General features: G+C 58.0%; 1 protein-coding gene across 1 annotated transcript; it reads right to left on the reverse strand.

The window, feature by feature from the left end:
* Positions 1–620: 620 nt before the first annotated feature.
* Positions 621–12,840, reverse strand: ETV5 (ETS variant transcription factor 5). The gene is made up of 12 exons (XM_033069056.1): positions 12,689–12,840; positions 12,424–12,511; positions 12,227–12,274; positions 12,074–12,124; positions 7,158–7,287; positions 6,798–7,061; positions 5,003–5,262; positions 4,292–4,351; positions 3,838–3,906; positions 3,333–3,502; positions 2,509–2,610; positions 621–2,365 (listed from the first exon to the last, which is right to left on the reverse strand). Exons 1-12 carry the CDS (start codon positions 12,731–12,733, stop codon positions 2,144–2,146), a joined length of 1,509 nt encoding a protein of 502 aa, XP_032924947.1. The 5' UTR covers positions 12,734–12,840; the 3' UTR covers positions 621–2,143.
* Between the last annotated feature and the right edge of the window lie 3,020 nt (positions 12,841–15,860).

Consider the following 15,860-nt stretch of genomic DNA (forward strand, 5'->3'; position numbering starts at 1 on the left):
CTGCACAGGATGGGCTGAGAGCTTGTGGACACCCTGGCTCAACCCAGGTAAAATTGAGGCCAATGGGAATGGGCAGTTCTGGGATGTCTGAGTTTTTTCTCCAGCCTGGCAGGACAAACACAGACCCTTCAGCTGAATCAAATTGTCACAGAACAGCCCTTGCCTGCTACCCACCTCCTTCACCTTTGTGCAAACCCTGGATTTTTCCCAGCCTAAAAATGGAGACAATGGGGGACCGCTGCCAGCAGCTTGTGGAGGGGCTTTCCTGAGAGGTCCCCACCAACTTTAGCTCTACTTTGGTTCCCTGGGGAGTGGAGGACTCACTGAGAAGCCCTGGGAAGAAGCAATATTAAATTGCAGCTACTGGGCAGAAGCCACCCCCCTTCCAAATGGATCCTCTCATGGGAGAGGATCTCTCTCATCCTCTCTTTGTGAAAGCCATGGCAGGATCCATACCCAGGAGCAACAAATCCAGATCTGGGGAAAGAGCAGCCCTGCTGCTCCCAGCTCCAGCCACACCACGGTGCAGGCCCCAACTGCTGGGCTGTAGCCTGGGCCACTCCAGTCCCCACAAGCCCAGGAGGCATCCCAAGGCACAGGCAAAGCAGGAGCCCAGGCAGTCAGGGAGGAACAGGAAGCAAGATCCTTTATTGTACACAGTACAGAATGTAATGCAGCTTTGCAGGAGATACATAGCCCTGCTTGAATAAAGATATTTCAAATCAGTCCTCAGATTAACTCCTTCTGCACTGCAGACCTGCCACACCGAGCAAATGGTTAAAAACCTGTCCCCAAGGTGGGGTTCCCAAAACCAAATGCTCCCCATGGGTACAAGCCACTGCAGCCACCATGGGGAGAGCAACCAAGCCATTGTAGAGTTAATCTTCATACTTCCCAAAAAAAAAAATCAGACAAAAAAAATAAAAACAACAAAAACCAAACAAAAATTCCAACCGAAGCTAACTAAAGAAGAGAAAAAATTCCTATACAGCATTTACAACAAAACATGTAGCCTGGTGCAGGGGAGGCAGGTATGGATATATGAGTGGTGGAGGAGTGTTAGGAGGTGCAGCAAGGGGTGGGGGGAGCTGGAGGGAAGTGGGATGTTGAGGAAGGGAGGTGGGAGACCCCCCCATCCCTACCCACCTCAGCCTTACAGCCCAGCTCCGAGGCCATGCCGAGCAGGGGGAGCACAGCTGAGCCAGTACTGGGATTCAGCCCTGGCTCCCCTGGGAAAGAGGACTGGAGCAGTGAAATGGAGTGGACCAGATCCTTCGGCAGCCATCCCACGGGCATTGAGGGCTCCCCCTGCCACTAGGAAAGCCATGGGGGTGTCCCCAGGGGCTCCAGGGACAGCAGCCGAGCTGCAAAAAATAGCTTTGCCTTAAAAATACAAAAAATCTACAAAAATCAGTTTAGAAACCTTTAGTATTTTCCTAAAACATCCCAAAAAAAAAAAAAAAACACCAAAAAAACAAACCAAAGAGGGAGTTAGTGTCAGGGTCTCCTCCCCACCAAAATGCAACCCATGGCCCATAGCCAGAGCTGGGGAGGATTGAGGGCACGGAGAGGATGCAGGAGGTTCTATGGGAACAACAGGTTATATGGGGAGGGGTCTCAGGAAGAAGGCAGAAGGCTCCTCGGAGTTGGGGTAGGATGCTGTGCACATCAGCCCCGGGGTGCTGGCCCAGGCGGCCGCCCCGCATCCCTCCTCTCTCTCTGTGCAAATCAAAGCCCTTTCCACCACACAAGGCAGCTACGCGGATTGTGCTCGATGCAAAGCAGATTGTCGTGACAATTGGCTCGGTAGCCACGCAGCCCAGACTTGGGGCACTGCCAGAGCAGGGCCTGGGGAAGAGGCTGCAACTTTAGGCTCCCGGCGCCCCAAGACATCACACCGATGCGTGGCAGGAGGTGCCAGCCACGGGCAGTCCTGTGCACTAGCCCTTGGAAAGGAAGGGTGGGAATTCGGCAGCAACACACGTGGGGCGTTTTAAATTCCTCGAATTTGTGTGTGCACCCATGCTGTTTGTCATTGGGTTTGTTTTTTTTTTCCTTACAGACAGCCAAAAATATTCTTTTAGAAAACCGTGTTAGCCCCAGGTGGATGCGCTAGTGCCAGTGGCTCTGCCGGCCGGCCGAGTCAGTAGGCAAAGCCCTCCGCGTAGGGAAGGCTGCTGCAGGGATCCATCTCCAGGAGGAACGCTGGGCTGTCCTCAAAGTGTGTCAGGGGCACTGTCTCCTCCTCGGGCACTGGGCAGTCCGGCTCTGTCTTCAGGAAAGGGCGCTGGTTGTCGGGATAGGCCATGGAAAAGAGGGCGTCGGGGTCACAGACGAATTTATAGACGTACCGCTCACCGGCAACCTGCGGGGAGGAGGGAGGGGTGAGACGGGCCTGAACATCAGCCCTGTCCTGGGGAAGCACCACACACCTCACATGGGATCTAATCCCTCTCCTGTGCACCCTGGGACAGCAGGGGATGGTCACACCCCGCTGTGGGCACTCACCTTCTGCATGATGCCCTTCTCGTAGTAGTAGCGCAGGGAGCGGCTGAGCTTGTCATAGTTCATGGCTGGTCGGTTCTTCTGGATGCCCCAGCGCCGTGCTACCTACGGGGAGAGAGGTGGCACAGCCATCAGGGCTGCTCAAAGGAAATCACACTGAAATGCAGGCTGCAGGCTGGTTTGAGGGGGCTGGGGCAGCTGGAGAGAAGGTGTCACCGTGGTCTGGGAGTGGTTCCCTGCCTGCCATGATAAATGCTCCGGCTGCCACCACACAGCCACCGCCAAATCAGGGGCCAAATCAAAAGTCATTTCATTAGGGAGAGCCTGCCAAAAAAGCTGCTTCAAAATACCACAATTTCCATGTGTGGCGCAAGAGATATTATGGGTAATTACCCACAATGCGCAGCTCGGGGCTGGCTACAGCTGCTCTCAATTACTCCCAAACAGCTTCTTCCTCTGTGTCACCCTCCTGTGGAGCAGAGTGGTTCTGGCATTACAGCGTGCCAGCAAGGAGCTGCTGCTGCTGGAAACCCAGGGCAGAGGAAGGAGCAGCTCGGGAGGGAGGGAGCCATGGCAGAGCAGCACAACTCAGCAAGGTACAGCACAATGGTCACTGGCTGGTGACCACTGCCAGCTTCAGGAGCCAGCACACACCATGCCACAAAGCAGGGGAAGGTACTACAGGCAAATTTCTCCAGCTGACTGGAGAGCAGAGATGTGTGTCCTGTCTCAAGTGTGAGTCGGAAGGTTCTGCTGCACGGGAAGGATCCAGCCCACTCCTGCATCCCCACAGGCACCCCCCAGCTCCAGGGCAGCACCCCTCATACCTCCTCAGGCTCAATCAGCTTGAACTCCATGCCCCGGCCGGTCCAGGCGATGAAGTGGGCGTTGGCAGGGTCATCCAGGAGGGTGACCAGGAACTGCCAGAGCTGCAGGGACCCGCGCCGCTGGTAGGGAGGGCCCTCACGGTACAGGGTGGGCTCCTGCTTCACTTTACCTGCTTGCACAAAGACACCTGGTTAAACAGCCTGGCTCTGCCCCTCTCCCAGCTGGAGATATGTACAACACGGGGCATCCCTGTGCCAAGACACCTGAGCAGGATCACGCCAGGGGGTGGGAGAGGGGAGAGGTGCTGGGAATGGTGCTGCAGGCAGGCGTCAGGGACAGAGATGGAGCATGGCAGTGATGCCAAGATGCCATGAGGGATGATGCTCAGCAGCTCTCAGGCGCACTGTGTCAGCACTGCTTGGCTTTATAAGGCAGGCACTGCAGATCCCAGCATCCCCACATCTTCCTCCGTGAGCCTAGACTCCTCTGGGGACAGATTCTTACCCTCCAGCCTCTCGGGTACCACGCATGTGTCATCAAAATACAATCGTGTGTCCTTTTCATATGAAAATCCTGTGGGGAAAAGACCTTTCGTGAGCATAGGGCCCCTCCACTAGCCTGGCTGGACCCCAAAAACCCCTGCCTTGGCTGAACCCAGCACAGGACCCCATCCACAGCTCCGGGAGCTGACCTGTTGCCAGTTATTTCAGTGGCTGAGCACTGCACAGCTCTGCCCCCGTCACTGCTCCCAAACCCTATTAGCAGCCCTGTCAGATTATCCCCGATTACACGGCGCTGCCGTGCCCTCTCAGCACGCTCACAGGGGCTGCTGGCTGCTTTTGGGGCTGCTGCCAGCACATGTGGCTCTCGTGGGGGTTTTCTGGGTGCCCAGGGAGTGCTGCCCACAAGTGAGGGGTGGGATGGGGCCAGGACAGGGGAGAGAGGGGGAGTCACTCACCGTCATGGCTGTTGGGGAAGACATTCCCCCGTAGGTACGAGGACTGGCAGTTAGGCACTTCTGAGGGGGAAATGAAATGGCATTAAGGCTGTAAACCCTGTAGGTGCCACCATGGATTTGGCAGCATATTCATTACCCCAAGCATGTCCTGCTGTGAAGTTTGGGAACCTTCCTCCCTCCCCACGCTCCCTGGTCCACTACATCCACCCTCAACACTGGGAGAAAAAAACTCAGTATGATTTGGGGTGGCACTGGAATTTCGATTGGAGCATGGGCTAAATCAACTTGAGTTTTCACAGGCCCCACACGAAGGGAGGCACTGCAGCGCCTCCCCTACCATCTGCTTGGCTGTGCCACCCTCCATCCCGAGGTTGGGGTATTTTTAGGTCCTAAGGCGATTAGAGGATTTTTCCGTGATGCTGGTAGGGTCCAGCAGCCAGCAATCACAGCTGGCCCCAGGCCAGAGCCAAGGGGGGACCCACCAGGCACTGCGGGGCACCCCAGCCTGTGGCTATGGCACTGACCACACCACCGGCATCAGGTGAACGCCTGCTCCATCCCATGGCTTTGCAAAAGGAGGAAAGAGGGGTATCCCAGCACCATGGCCATCCACTGCCTGAGGCTCAACCCTGCCCCTGCCATGCAGAGCTCCTTGGAGTGTCACTGGTGTGACCCCACCCAGCAGCTGGCCGTCTCCTGACTCACACCCACCTGAGTCAATGCAGTAGTCCCGGGGCTCCTGCTTGATGCCCATGGGGGGCTGGAAGCTGTGGCCAGGGGGACCGGGCAGGCCAGGGCCGCCATGCTCGTAGAGAGGGTCATGGTACTCCTGCTTGAATCCCTGAGGGGGGCGGGGGGCAGCGGGGCCCAGGGGCTCCGACAGCTGCCGGTGGTAGATGGGGCGGCTGTCCCCCGGCACCCCGGCCTGCGGCGGGAAGGGGTGGCAGGGCTCCGACAGCTGCCTCTGAAACCTGCAGGAGAAGCACGTGAGAGTGGGGGGCTCACCCCAAACCAGAACTGGGGGGCACCCACAGCAGGCTGGGATGGTTCCTCAGAGCAGAGGGATTCATCCCAGGGGGACCCAGAGGCCCCGTGCCCCTCTAAGCACCGAGGACCCCCAGATGGAACTGCAGGGTAACACATGGGCCATCACAGTAAAGCACTCTGGCCTTCAGGTATCTGGAATAAAAGGAATGGGAAAAGGAACAAAAAACCACCCCCCAGCACTCCTATCTCAGTAAAGCAGTAAAATCTGTCCCCAGTGTGGGGGGCAGGGGCCAGGGATGCTGTGCATGGGTGGGCGCTTACGCAAAGCCAAATCCACTCCGCAGCTCCAGCCGGCTGCTAATCCGCCTGCGCAGCTGGGATTAAACCTTGAACTCGACAGCAGGGAGCACTATTTTGGGCTCCGTGGTGCTGCCACCGCTGCTCTGAGAGCATGGTTTCTGCTGGTGGCGATGGCTGAGGGACCATCTCGAGGGGGTGCTGCCACATCCCCTCGTCCTCCGGCACCTTGAAAGGTGATCTTGGATCTCCGTGCGGGCTCCTCTCAGCCGGCCTTGCACCATTTGGCTTTGTAACCCGAGCTCTCCCAGCTGCCGGGCTGGGATTACTCCATTTCCGAGCCATGTCCCTCTGCCCTTCCTGAACGAAACCCAAGCCCTGTGCTGGCACAGAGCTTCCCAAGGGGTCGCAGCCAGCCCCCTGCCTAGCCTGAAGGTCACACGGAGCCCCGCTTTGCTGGGCAGGGATGCTTGCCTGCTGTGGGCACATTCCAAGGGTTTCCTTGGCCCCACTGCATGGTCTTTGCCAGGCTGCCACTTCTTGTCCCACGCTCACAGGGGTGACACCATGGCTGTCACAGCAAAGGAAATCCAGAGGCCACAAGCAGAGTACCCTACCCAGGGTGAGGGAAGGGACTGGCAGAGCCTCCAGGGACGTGGGAGTGACGGGGAATGAAGCCACAGCTTGGAGAGGAAGGAGGGAACAGGGGTCTCTCAACACAGCCCACAAAATCATGGTGATGCCACACAGTGCATGGTGGAGCTCTGGACCACCCCCAGCCCGGGGTGCACATGGGCAGGACAGAAATGGTCCCAGCTCCACAGCCTAGCAGGGCTTGGCTTGGGAAGCAGAGCTACAGTGGGTGGGAATGAGGAGAGCAGAGCCCTGACTCAGGACCATCACCTATTGGAACAGGAGTGGATGCAGCCTCTGCTTCCCTTGCCTTCCCCACGAGGGAGGCAAAGGCTCTGCCCAGTGTTCAGGGACTGGAAGGAACAGTCCCCTGTTAGCAGGAGAAAGAGTCACAAGATCCCAGTAGGAAGTGGCAAGTTTTGCCATGTGGGACCGCAGGAACATTTGCCCACCAACTGCACCCACAGCACGGGGACAAAGAGAAATGTTTGTGCCTTTCTCCTCCATCCTTTGGGACCACCGACCCACCCTAAGAGTCCCCAGAAACCCCCAGAGGACTCCAGTGGTCACTGGGGCGGTGCTGCCTTACCTGTGCTCTGCGGGGTATTGGTTCTCAGACATCATCTTTGGCATGTGGATGGGCGGGTGCGGCGGCCGCGGCACGGCGAAGGGCGGCTGCTGCCGCTGCTCCTGCAGGGCGTGGGGGGCCGGGGCAGCCCCATGGGCAGCCGCTGGCACGGCCGGGGCCGGCGGGGGCGGCGGGGGCAGGGCCGGCCCGGGCAGCGCGGGGGACACCGGCGTGGCGGGCGGCGTTAATGGCTTGAACCCGGCGGGGGGTTTCCTGTCGTAGGCACTGCCAAGGGAGAGGGGACGGGGCTGATGGTGACACCACGGCGTGGCACAGAGTCCCCGAGGGCTCTGCAGGCAGCGGTGTCCCCCTGCTACCTACCAGCAGTTGTAGAGGCACTTGTCCCCATAGCCAGCACACAGAGCCTGCTCGTGGCTGCAGGATGACAGCTCCGAGGATGGGCTGGGCAGCTCCCGCTTGATCTTTGCCGGAGGTGGGGCGTGCAGGACCACTGCAAGGACACCGAGCAGGATACAGGCTCACCCACAGGGGACAGGGTGATGGCAGCCTCACCCCTGCGAGCTCTGCTTGGGAATAAGGTGCTGAATGATGGCCTGGGAGCACTCAGCAACTGAACCAGGCTGATGTGGTGCCCTGCCAGACCCCAGCACTGGTGGAGAGGTGAGCCAAGGTGGCAGAGTTAGGACAGTCACAGCAACCCAGGACATTGTCCTCAGAAGGGGAACCCAAGAGGGGCAGAGCCCCGTTGTGAGAGGGGCTCGACAACAGCTTTAGATGAGATGTGTGCTGACCACCAGCCTCACAGAGAGCGGAGCAAAGCCCAGGCACCACAGGCAGTGCTTGCCTCCATGAGACACAGAGCTTGACAGACTGGAGCTCCAAGACCTCATAAACAGCAACCCACTCGCCCTCACAAGGCATACCCACTCGCAGAGTTTTTAAGTGGGATCCACCTTCCCGCAGCCGAGGTGCTCCAATGGGATCCAGTCCCAGGGTCCCACTATGAGCTCGAGTGACAAACATCCCATTAAACCCAAATCCTCTCCACCCACTCCCAAGCTCACTTGCTATATATAATTATAAACTGAGTAATATACGCTTAAGCTAATTAATTTCTAAAAGCAGGCGCCCTAGGAAAGGGAAAGCGCCTCAGAGATCTGTACCTAAATAGTGCCTCAGAGGAGAGCCAAGACTAATCGGAAGTGGAGTATTAGCTTCATGCGAAGCCTAAACACAGCCCAGCTACACTGGAGAGGAGCAAATAGCTCCAGGACAACTGTTCACAGCTTGCCAGGTAATTAGCTGCTCCCCTAATTTGTCAAAACCTTTAAAGAGCTGCTGACTCCCCTTTCTACCCATCCCCCCCTGGAAAGGCCTCAGTACAGCTGGTACCAAGGGCATAAACCCCCCCTCCCCGAGAAGGATTTGAAACACAAAGCCCAGCGCTGAGCCAGCACAGCCCCCCACACGCCTTCCACCCGCTCCCAAGCCGGATTTATCCCACTCCTCCTTCCCCCCTTCCCCAGCGAGGTTTTGCCACTCTCAGCATTTCCAGCCTTAAAAGGGGGCCAGCACGGCGGTGGCAAAGCACAGGCACCCCACGAGCCATGGGAAAGCAAAGGGGAACTGGCTTTGGAAGGGCTCCAGCTGCCTATCGTGGGCATGGTTCTCCCGAACAGGCTCCGTGTTGTTGGAGCGAGTTGTTTTTCCGCCACTCGTACAATGGGGTCTGGTTATTCATTGAAAAAAAAAGCCTCCAGTCCCTGAGCAGGCACCACCCTCCATTCACAAACACTTCGTAGTGCTCCATTCATGTGGCTGAGGGAGGGAAAAAAAAAGAAAGGAAAAATTTCCCCAGAGCTTAGCACTGCCATTCAAAAAAAAAGGGAAATGAGCCTTAAGATCCTAACAGAGACCAGCTGTCCAAGGCCGGACTCTGTGCAACGTTTGGATTCCTTACACAAACACTGCGGGGCCGGCCGGCGCTGCTCAGCATGAGCAGCTCCTCTGCCAAGCTCACGGCCAGCCAGGCTGGAGGAGCCCAGCTTTTGGGGGGAAGGCTCTGGATTTGGGTCCCAGCAGCCAGGTGGGAGGAGCTGCCCTGCCCCAGCACCTCAAAGGAACACTGGGCACACAAGCACTTTTACCCTTTCCGGTCCTGCCCTCGGCACTATAATTAAAAGCTAAAAAAATATATAAAAATACTCAGAGGGAGCAGCTCAACTGTGGACGGGGCTGGAGAAGATGTGCTGGCAGATCCACACCAAGGCTGAGCCACAGCAGCAGCGAGGACACCCGTGGGTGCCTGACAGCCCCTCGGGGCTGCTTTAACCTCTGGAGATGGAGGGATCCTGGAGAGGCCAAGCAAGGCACCAGCCACATGTGCCACTGCTGAGCCCAGCCAGGTTCTGGGAGGTTCAGGTAAATCCTCCCAGTGCCATACCAGCAGTATGAACTGCAACTGCCCCTAATGCCAGCCATCAGACATGTCCCATGGAAAAGGGTGACACCACAAAATCACTCAAAGCCTTGAATTCCCAGTGACTCCCTTGGTGCAGGACAGGGCAGGTTATTCCCATCCTCCTGGACCTCCATGACACTAAGTTTGGAGAGTACTGGCTTCCACTGAATGAGCCAAGGGGAAGGCAACCAAGCCACCACTTCCAGCCCAGGGACTCTGGCACCCACTCAAGCCATCACCTGGGAGCTGAGCTCTGCGCCTGCCCCTCCATCCCCCGGCACTGCAGGACGCACCCAAGGTCACACCAGGAGAGGAGTCAGAAATAGAAGCCAGGATCCTGCTCTCCTTTGTTTAAACAACTCTTCCTCACAAACAAACCTCCCTCTTTCATTTTGGTGTGTAAGAAACTCTGTGCCCTGCCCGTGGCTGTTTGCAATGTGCTGCCTGCACAGGGAAGACACAGGTACTCTGGGAAAAAAAAAAATCACTTCTTGTGGTGCTTGATCTCCTCAGCATGATCCCATCACTTTGCAGGTACTTAAACAATCAGTGGGGACATAACACTGTACGTACACCCTTGGCCACAGGACCATTGCAGGTGAACTCACAGCCATGCCCAGCCAGGGTGAGAGCCAGCACACTGAGCTCTGTGGAGCACCACAGCCTCCTTGCTCTCATGGAAGGATCCACCACTCCCCTGGGCAAATCATAAGCACTGAATCTGGCCTCTTGCCACTCAGAACAATGCATCCCTCACGTGGAGTAGCCTTGATTTCCTCCCCAGCACAATGACCCACTGCCCTCTGGATTATTTTGCTACCAAGCCCCAACTTTAAGACCCTGTCTGCCAGGGATCTGGGCTATGGAATTGGGAATAGAGAGGGCAGTAGCAGAGTTGCAGGCAGCCATGAGGGGGTTTTAGCAAGGCAAGAAGGATGCTGCAGTTCTGATCATATCCAAGACTCCATGTGGCACGTGCAGCAATGTTCCCCTTTGCAGTGAGGTCCAAACTGAGCGTGGTTTGTCTCTTTTTGCTGCTGTGCCAAGGAAGCTTGGCTGTGGGAATGCAAGATGGGGCACAAGACTGAAGTTTGCTCAGGATAAGAAAGCAACAGTTTCCTCAGGGAAAAGGTGTGGAGCCACACAGCTGCAGAAACAGAGTCCAACACAGGGCCACAAACATCCGTAGGGACTAAGGAGAGATTTACCTTTCCCTAGGAACCAACGGATGCTGAACTCCAGTGTGACTGCCAGCCCAGGAAGTCAACATGTCCCTGCTAGTGAAAGCTGGGTGCAGACTGCAGCTGCACAAGAGCCAGCCTTCTCTCCCTTTCTACATGGCACACGGCTCAAAATTGGAGTTTCTCTCCTCTGTAAACTCTTTCTAGTGCAGGGATACAGAGCTGGGCTTCCCATTCCTCTCTGCCTCAGTCTGAATTCCCCCAAAACCAGCACTGCAACAGCAAAAAAGCCCTTTGCTTTCTCTCCCCAGGAAAGTTAAGGAAGGTTACTGCTGCAGGGAGTCATGCAGGCAGATCTTTCAAGTGACAAAGTCCTTTCAACACCAGGTCCACAGGCTGAGCAGGTCAGAACATTTTAAGGGTCCTGACCAAATAAACGCCTTTTTCTTCTTCTCCTCTTTTTCCTGCATCACCCAGAAAAGTTTCTCTCTCCTCTCTGAGCTCTTCAGGTTACAAGGAAAAAGAGACTGCCAAAAGGCACTGGAAACAGCTTCAGCTTCAAGAGCCACCCTCCCACGCACACTGCAGTTTCTACTGCTCCGAGCAAGAGCTGCTGGGCTGTGCTGGGGATGTCAACAGACCGTTGTGTTTCTGACTCCAGGCTCGCCTTTTATCTCAGGGGAGACAGGGGAAAAAAACACATCTGAAACTTGGGCTGTCTGGACCAGCTTAATGGCAAGTTTCCCACTCCAAGTAACCAAAGAGCAATAATTAACACGCATTTGCTGTCGGAGGAGATACCCCGCTGCATGCTGTGACAAAGCTGGAATGAAAAATCTGTTCGACTGCAGGCTAAATTTGATTTCCTTCGAGTTCCGTAGCTGTCTGGCTCGGCAGCAAAACCCAGCCACCGACACCAAGCCACTACTTGTGTTTGCCAGGTAACAACTCAAAACATCCTGATTCCGCCCCCGTCCTCCCCCAGCCGACCCTTGGACGCCCGGGGCTGTTCGAGCCCCACACGCCATTCCCCAGCCATTCCCCGGCCCCTGCCTCGCCACCAACCCTCTCTGGCAACGCAGCACGGCTCAGAACCAACTCTCTGCTCTTATGCAATTCACGAGGGACTGCATTTTCACTGGCCTCCTTTTAAAGACGCTTGCTTGCCAGTGATTAATGCTGCTTAAAGCGGCTCAAGTTTCACCGCTCAGGCTTGCTCTTGCCAACAGCGCTGGGCCAGGACTCTAAAAAGCTCTAGAAGCTGCAGAGATTGTGGCTAACCAAGCAGCCCAACAAGGGTTATCTCTCCCACTTGAAAAGGAAAAGGAGGATTTAGAAGCGAATCCAACTCACTACGAACAAACATCGTGTCTCAGAGGAACCCAGAGAGCAGACTGGAGATATTTGCACACGTTTGGCCATAATTTCCCCCCGTTAACAAAAGACAGGACATTGCACCTTTCATCTCGGTGAACCCAAACCACACGTGCTTTCTCCCAAAAGCCCGTGATTTCACGTTTCAGCCCCAGGAACAACTGCTTTCCCAAGGAAGCAACTCCAAACCCAGTGCAAATGTTTGCACAGGCACCCAAACATCTAACCCCAGAGAACAAAAACCCGGAACAATCACTTACAGTTGTCAGACTGGAAATCTGGGACAAATTGTTCGTCATCGGGGACCTGAGCTAAAAAAAACAAACAAAAAAGTGGGTTTATGGCGTTTTCAGTTCTGAAAAAGATGCTCACAGAGAGCTTTTGCATAGCAAAAGGCTGAGGTGAAGACTTGCCTTCAGCTAGCCAGGCCTCTTGGAGCTGGCTGAGATCCTGGAAGAGCTCTGGAACAGAGTGAAAGACTTATGTGCTCCACAGAAGAATACATAAAACTGCCATTATTTGCAGGATTATTTCTAAAACAACCAACACGAGGCAAGCGGTCTCACGGGGCCGTAGAGAGGCCACGGTTGCCCGGGCCAGCCCTGCCTACCTTCCGAGTCATGGGCCAGGTCAGTCTCCAAAAATTTCCTTTTCCTATCGGACCCCGGCCGGCCTCGGCCCTCGTCTGTGCAGGACTTCTGCAAGGAACAGGGAGACAGCTGCCCATGCGGGGGGCAGCCCCCAAAGCTGGGGGTGCCCTCAAGGACAAGGGGGGCACTCCCGAGGATGAGGGGTGGGTGTCCCAAGGATGGGGAAGGGGTGCCCCCGAGGTCGGGGAGGCAGGTGTCAACAGGGATGAGGGTGGGCAAACTTACCCCGGGGCCCATGAAGGGAACCTGCTGGTCGTAGAAGCCGTCCATGGTGCGGGCGAAGCGGGCAGTGCCCCCGGCCCGCTCAGCATCGACGCCGGCCCGGGAAGGGGGGTCCCGCCCGGGCTCCGGCAGGTGCGCGGCTGGGGGGTGGAGGGGACGGGGAGGGGTCAGCCCCTGGCCCCCGCCACCCCCGGGGCTGGCTCGGTGCGGGTGCGGGGCCGCCACGCCTCCCCGGGGAGCCGGCCCGCTCCTGCCGTGGCGGGTCGCAGCCCCCCGGCTCGTGATGTCACCTAATTTCTATAGAAACGGCCGTGACATCACGCGCCGTGGGAGCGGGAGGAGGCAGCGGGGCGGGCGGGCCGCGTTTCCCCTCGCCTCGCCCCCCTTCCCTTCCTTTCCCTTCCCTTCCCTCCCCCCGCCCCTCACCGCGCTCCGCGCTGCGGGGCCGCGCCGCAGCCGCGCTCGTTCCCACGCCACCCCGCGCGCCCCATTCATAAACTCCGCCCCCCCCACCCCCCCCGCGCTTCTGCCCCGAGCGCGCGCTCGAGCGCCCGCTCGCGCGCGCCCCCCTCCATTCACACCGCGCGGCCCGCGCCATTCATAAACACCGCCCCCGCCCCAGGCCCGGGCCCCGGCCGCGCTGCTCCCCTCCGCCAGGCCCCCACGTACCCGGCCGAGGCGCCGCAGCCTCAGCGGCAGCGGGGCAAGCCGGGAGCGGGGCCGGGGATGGCGCGGCGCCTCTCCGAGCCCGGGCACCGCGCTGCCACTGTGCGCCGGCCCGCAGCCCCCGAGCCAGCGGCCTCCGCCGCCCCGCCCCGCGCCGCTTGTTTACCCTCCGCGCTGGCCAATGGGGGGCCGCCGCTCTGCCGCTCGCGCCATCTGATTGGCTGAGGGGCCGCCCCGCGCCCGCCCGCGCGCCGCTCCGCCGAGCACCATTGAGACCGGCTGAGTGGGCGGGGGCGGAGGCGACCAATGGGAGCGCCGCGATTTGCCTGGCTCCGCCCGGAACGTTTTTCATTCATAAAAAAATAGAAGGGGGAAAAGACTGACGGGTGGGGCCGGGGCAGCGCAGGATTTAAAGGGGCCGCGGCGCTTTGCAGGAGCGCGGATGGGGGTTTAACAGGCGGCCCTGGGGGGTGGGAGAGATGGGGGGACAGCCCTTGGGTGCGGGTCCAGGATGGCGAGGAAGGACCGGGTTCGTGCACAACGTGCCCAAGAACCTGCCACATAGCAAGCCACACACATGGTATGGACTTTGGGCCTCACAGGCCGTGGGGTCCCCTCTGCTCTCTTGGGAGCTGGTTTCACACAAGCATGGCAGCATCACACGGGTCCCGCTGCGAGCCCAGGGCTAACCCATGGCTGAGTACTGTTTCTGGCAGCCTTTCCCGGCAGGCACCCCGGAGCCAGGGCTGCCTTTTAAAGGGGGCCCGGGAAAAGTGGTTCCCACCTGTAAGGGCTTTGGGGCCACAGATCCCTCCAAGCAGGTTCATGGACACACAGCTTGAAGGATACAAACGTTACAAAGGTTTAGGAATGAATTTAGGCCAGAACGGTGCTGCTGGGTGCCTGCCAAGTCCCCCACTGCAGCATTTCCCTGCTAAGTGCCTCAGTTTCCCTGCATGTAACAGGGTGGTGAGACCTGCCATGGGGACCTGGCAGTGGCTGCTCAGGGAGGACACAGCAGTTTGCATAAGATAAATGGGCTGTGTGGAGGCCTCACACTGCTGTGGAGGGAGACTAGGAAGTTATTGCTGGAGAAGGCAAAAACAAGGTGTTTGGTTACATATTGCACATCTCATCTTTGGAAGGAGAGGAACCTTCTGCTTGGATCCTGGGAAGCTGCCCAGGAATTAGGAAGCCTGTCGGTACAGAGATGTCCTGGCCAGCTTGAAATCCTCAGGTCATGGGCTTGTCAGTGTCCTGGGCGAGCTGCCCAGCGTGTCTTTGGCTGCTGGTAGGAACTCCTCTGTGATGCTGGGTTACTAATGAGCTCCCAGAGTCCTGCAGGGCCTCCTCCACCCCCAGGGATGACGGTGCTCGTGGCAGGTAGTTCCTGTGCCATGGTGTCCCAGGAATGATGGGGGGGCTGCTGGGATGCACCACGTGCTGGGGGCAGGAAGCACAGAGGGCACGGGGTGTCCTTGCTGCCGGGGGGCTCTGCAGGCACTCGTGCTCTCACTTCCCCTCTGCACAAAGGCAACCAGGATTAAATCACCGCAGGTAAAATTAGCAGATGACACATGGGCGGGCAGGTGGCAAAACCTGGGCCGGGGAGCATAGCAGGCGGTGGGGATGAGCGGGGTCACTGCAGAGCTGGGGGCACAATGAGCACCCCCGATCAGCTGCAGATCTGCACCCTCTGGGGGCTGCTCAGCACCCCTGGGACACGGAGAGGTGATGAGGCTGGGGGCAGCCCTGGGGCAGGTGGGTGGGAGGTCACAGGAAGAGCCGAAACCCCTGGAGAGCCAGGGCTGGGAGGGGGGATGGTGACCGGTGCCTGCTAAATTTAGACCCCACTGATGAAAAAAAAAAAAAAATTTGCAGGCTCCAAATTTAGCTGGATGCAGCTCGCACTGAGCACCACTCCATCGCGCTGCTGCTGCCAGCACCCCTTCAGCCCCGGCATCCTGGAGTGGGCACCATCTCTTTCAGTCCCCAGAGGTGGGGATGCCACAGCTGGCCAGGAATGCCCCCCATGCAGCCCAGGAGCAGCTGAGATCATTTCCATCTTTATTGGAGGCAAGCCCACAGCAGTCCAGGTGTACACAGCAACACGCGCTACGCTACGGACACCACTCCATGCAGGCAACCACGGCTACACACGCACAGGGACGAGTGGGCTGAGGCTCCTGGGGCACTGGGGCTCCCCAGCTCTCAGGGGTCCCCCAGTGCAGCACTAAGGGCTTGTCTGGGGGTTTGGCACTGATACCCAAGGTGTCAGTTCCGTCCCACGCACCTGGGAACTGGGCTGAACTGGGAGACACTGGGGAATGGATGGGGATCAGAGCCTTGAGTGCCCCACAGCTGAATGGCTTATTCCTCCCTGGAGCCAGGGACAGCTGGGCTGAAATCCCAGCCTCTGTGGGTCCCTCCCGGGCTTGGGACCTTTGCACCATCAGACTAAGGAGGTCAGGAGCTGGCAGGCCCATTGAACCATGCCTTTGGCAGTGTG

The sequence above is a fragment of the Catharus ustulatus genome, chromosome 10 (genome assembly GCF_009819885.2).
Source record: "Catharus ustulatus isolate bCatUst1 chromosome 10, bCatUst1.pri.v2, whole genome shotgun sequence".
In the NCBI taxonomy this organism is placed as follows: Eukaryota; Metazoa; Chordata; class Aves; order Passeriformes; family Turdidae; genus Catharus; species Catharus ustulatus.

Coding starts and splice junctions, on each gene's coding strand:
- ETV5 (XM_033069056.1), bottom strand. CDS start 12,733: ATGGACGGCTTCTACGACCAGCAGGTTCCCTTCATGGGCCCCGGG. Junction 12,512..12,688: donor TTCCCTTCATGGGCCCCGGG/GTAAGTTTGCCC, acceptor TGTTCCTTGCAG/AAGTCCTGCACAGACGAGGG. Junction 3,907..4,291: donor CTTCCCCAACAGCCATGACG/GTGAGTGACTCC, acceptor TTTTCCCCACAG/GATTTTCATATGAAAAGGAC.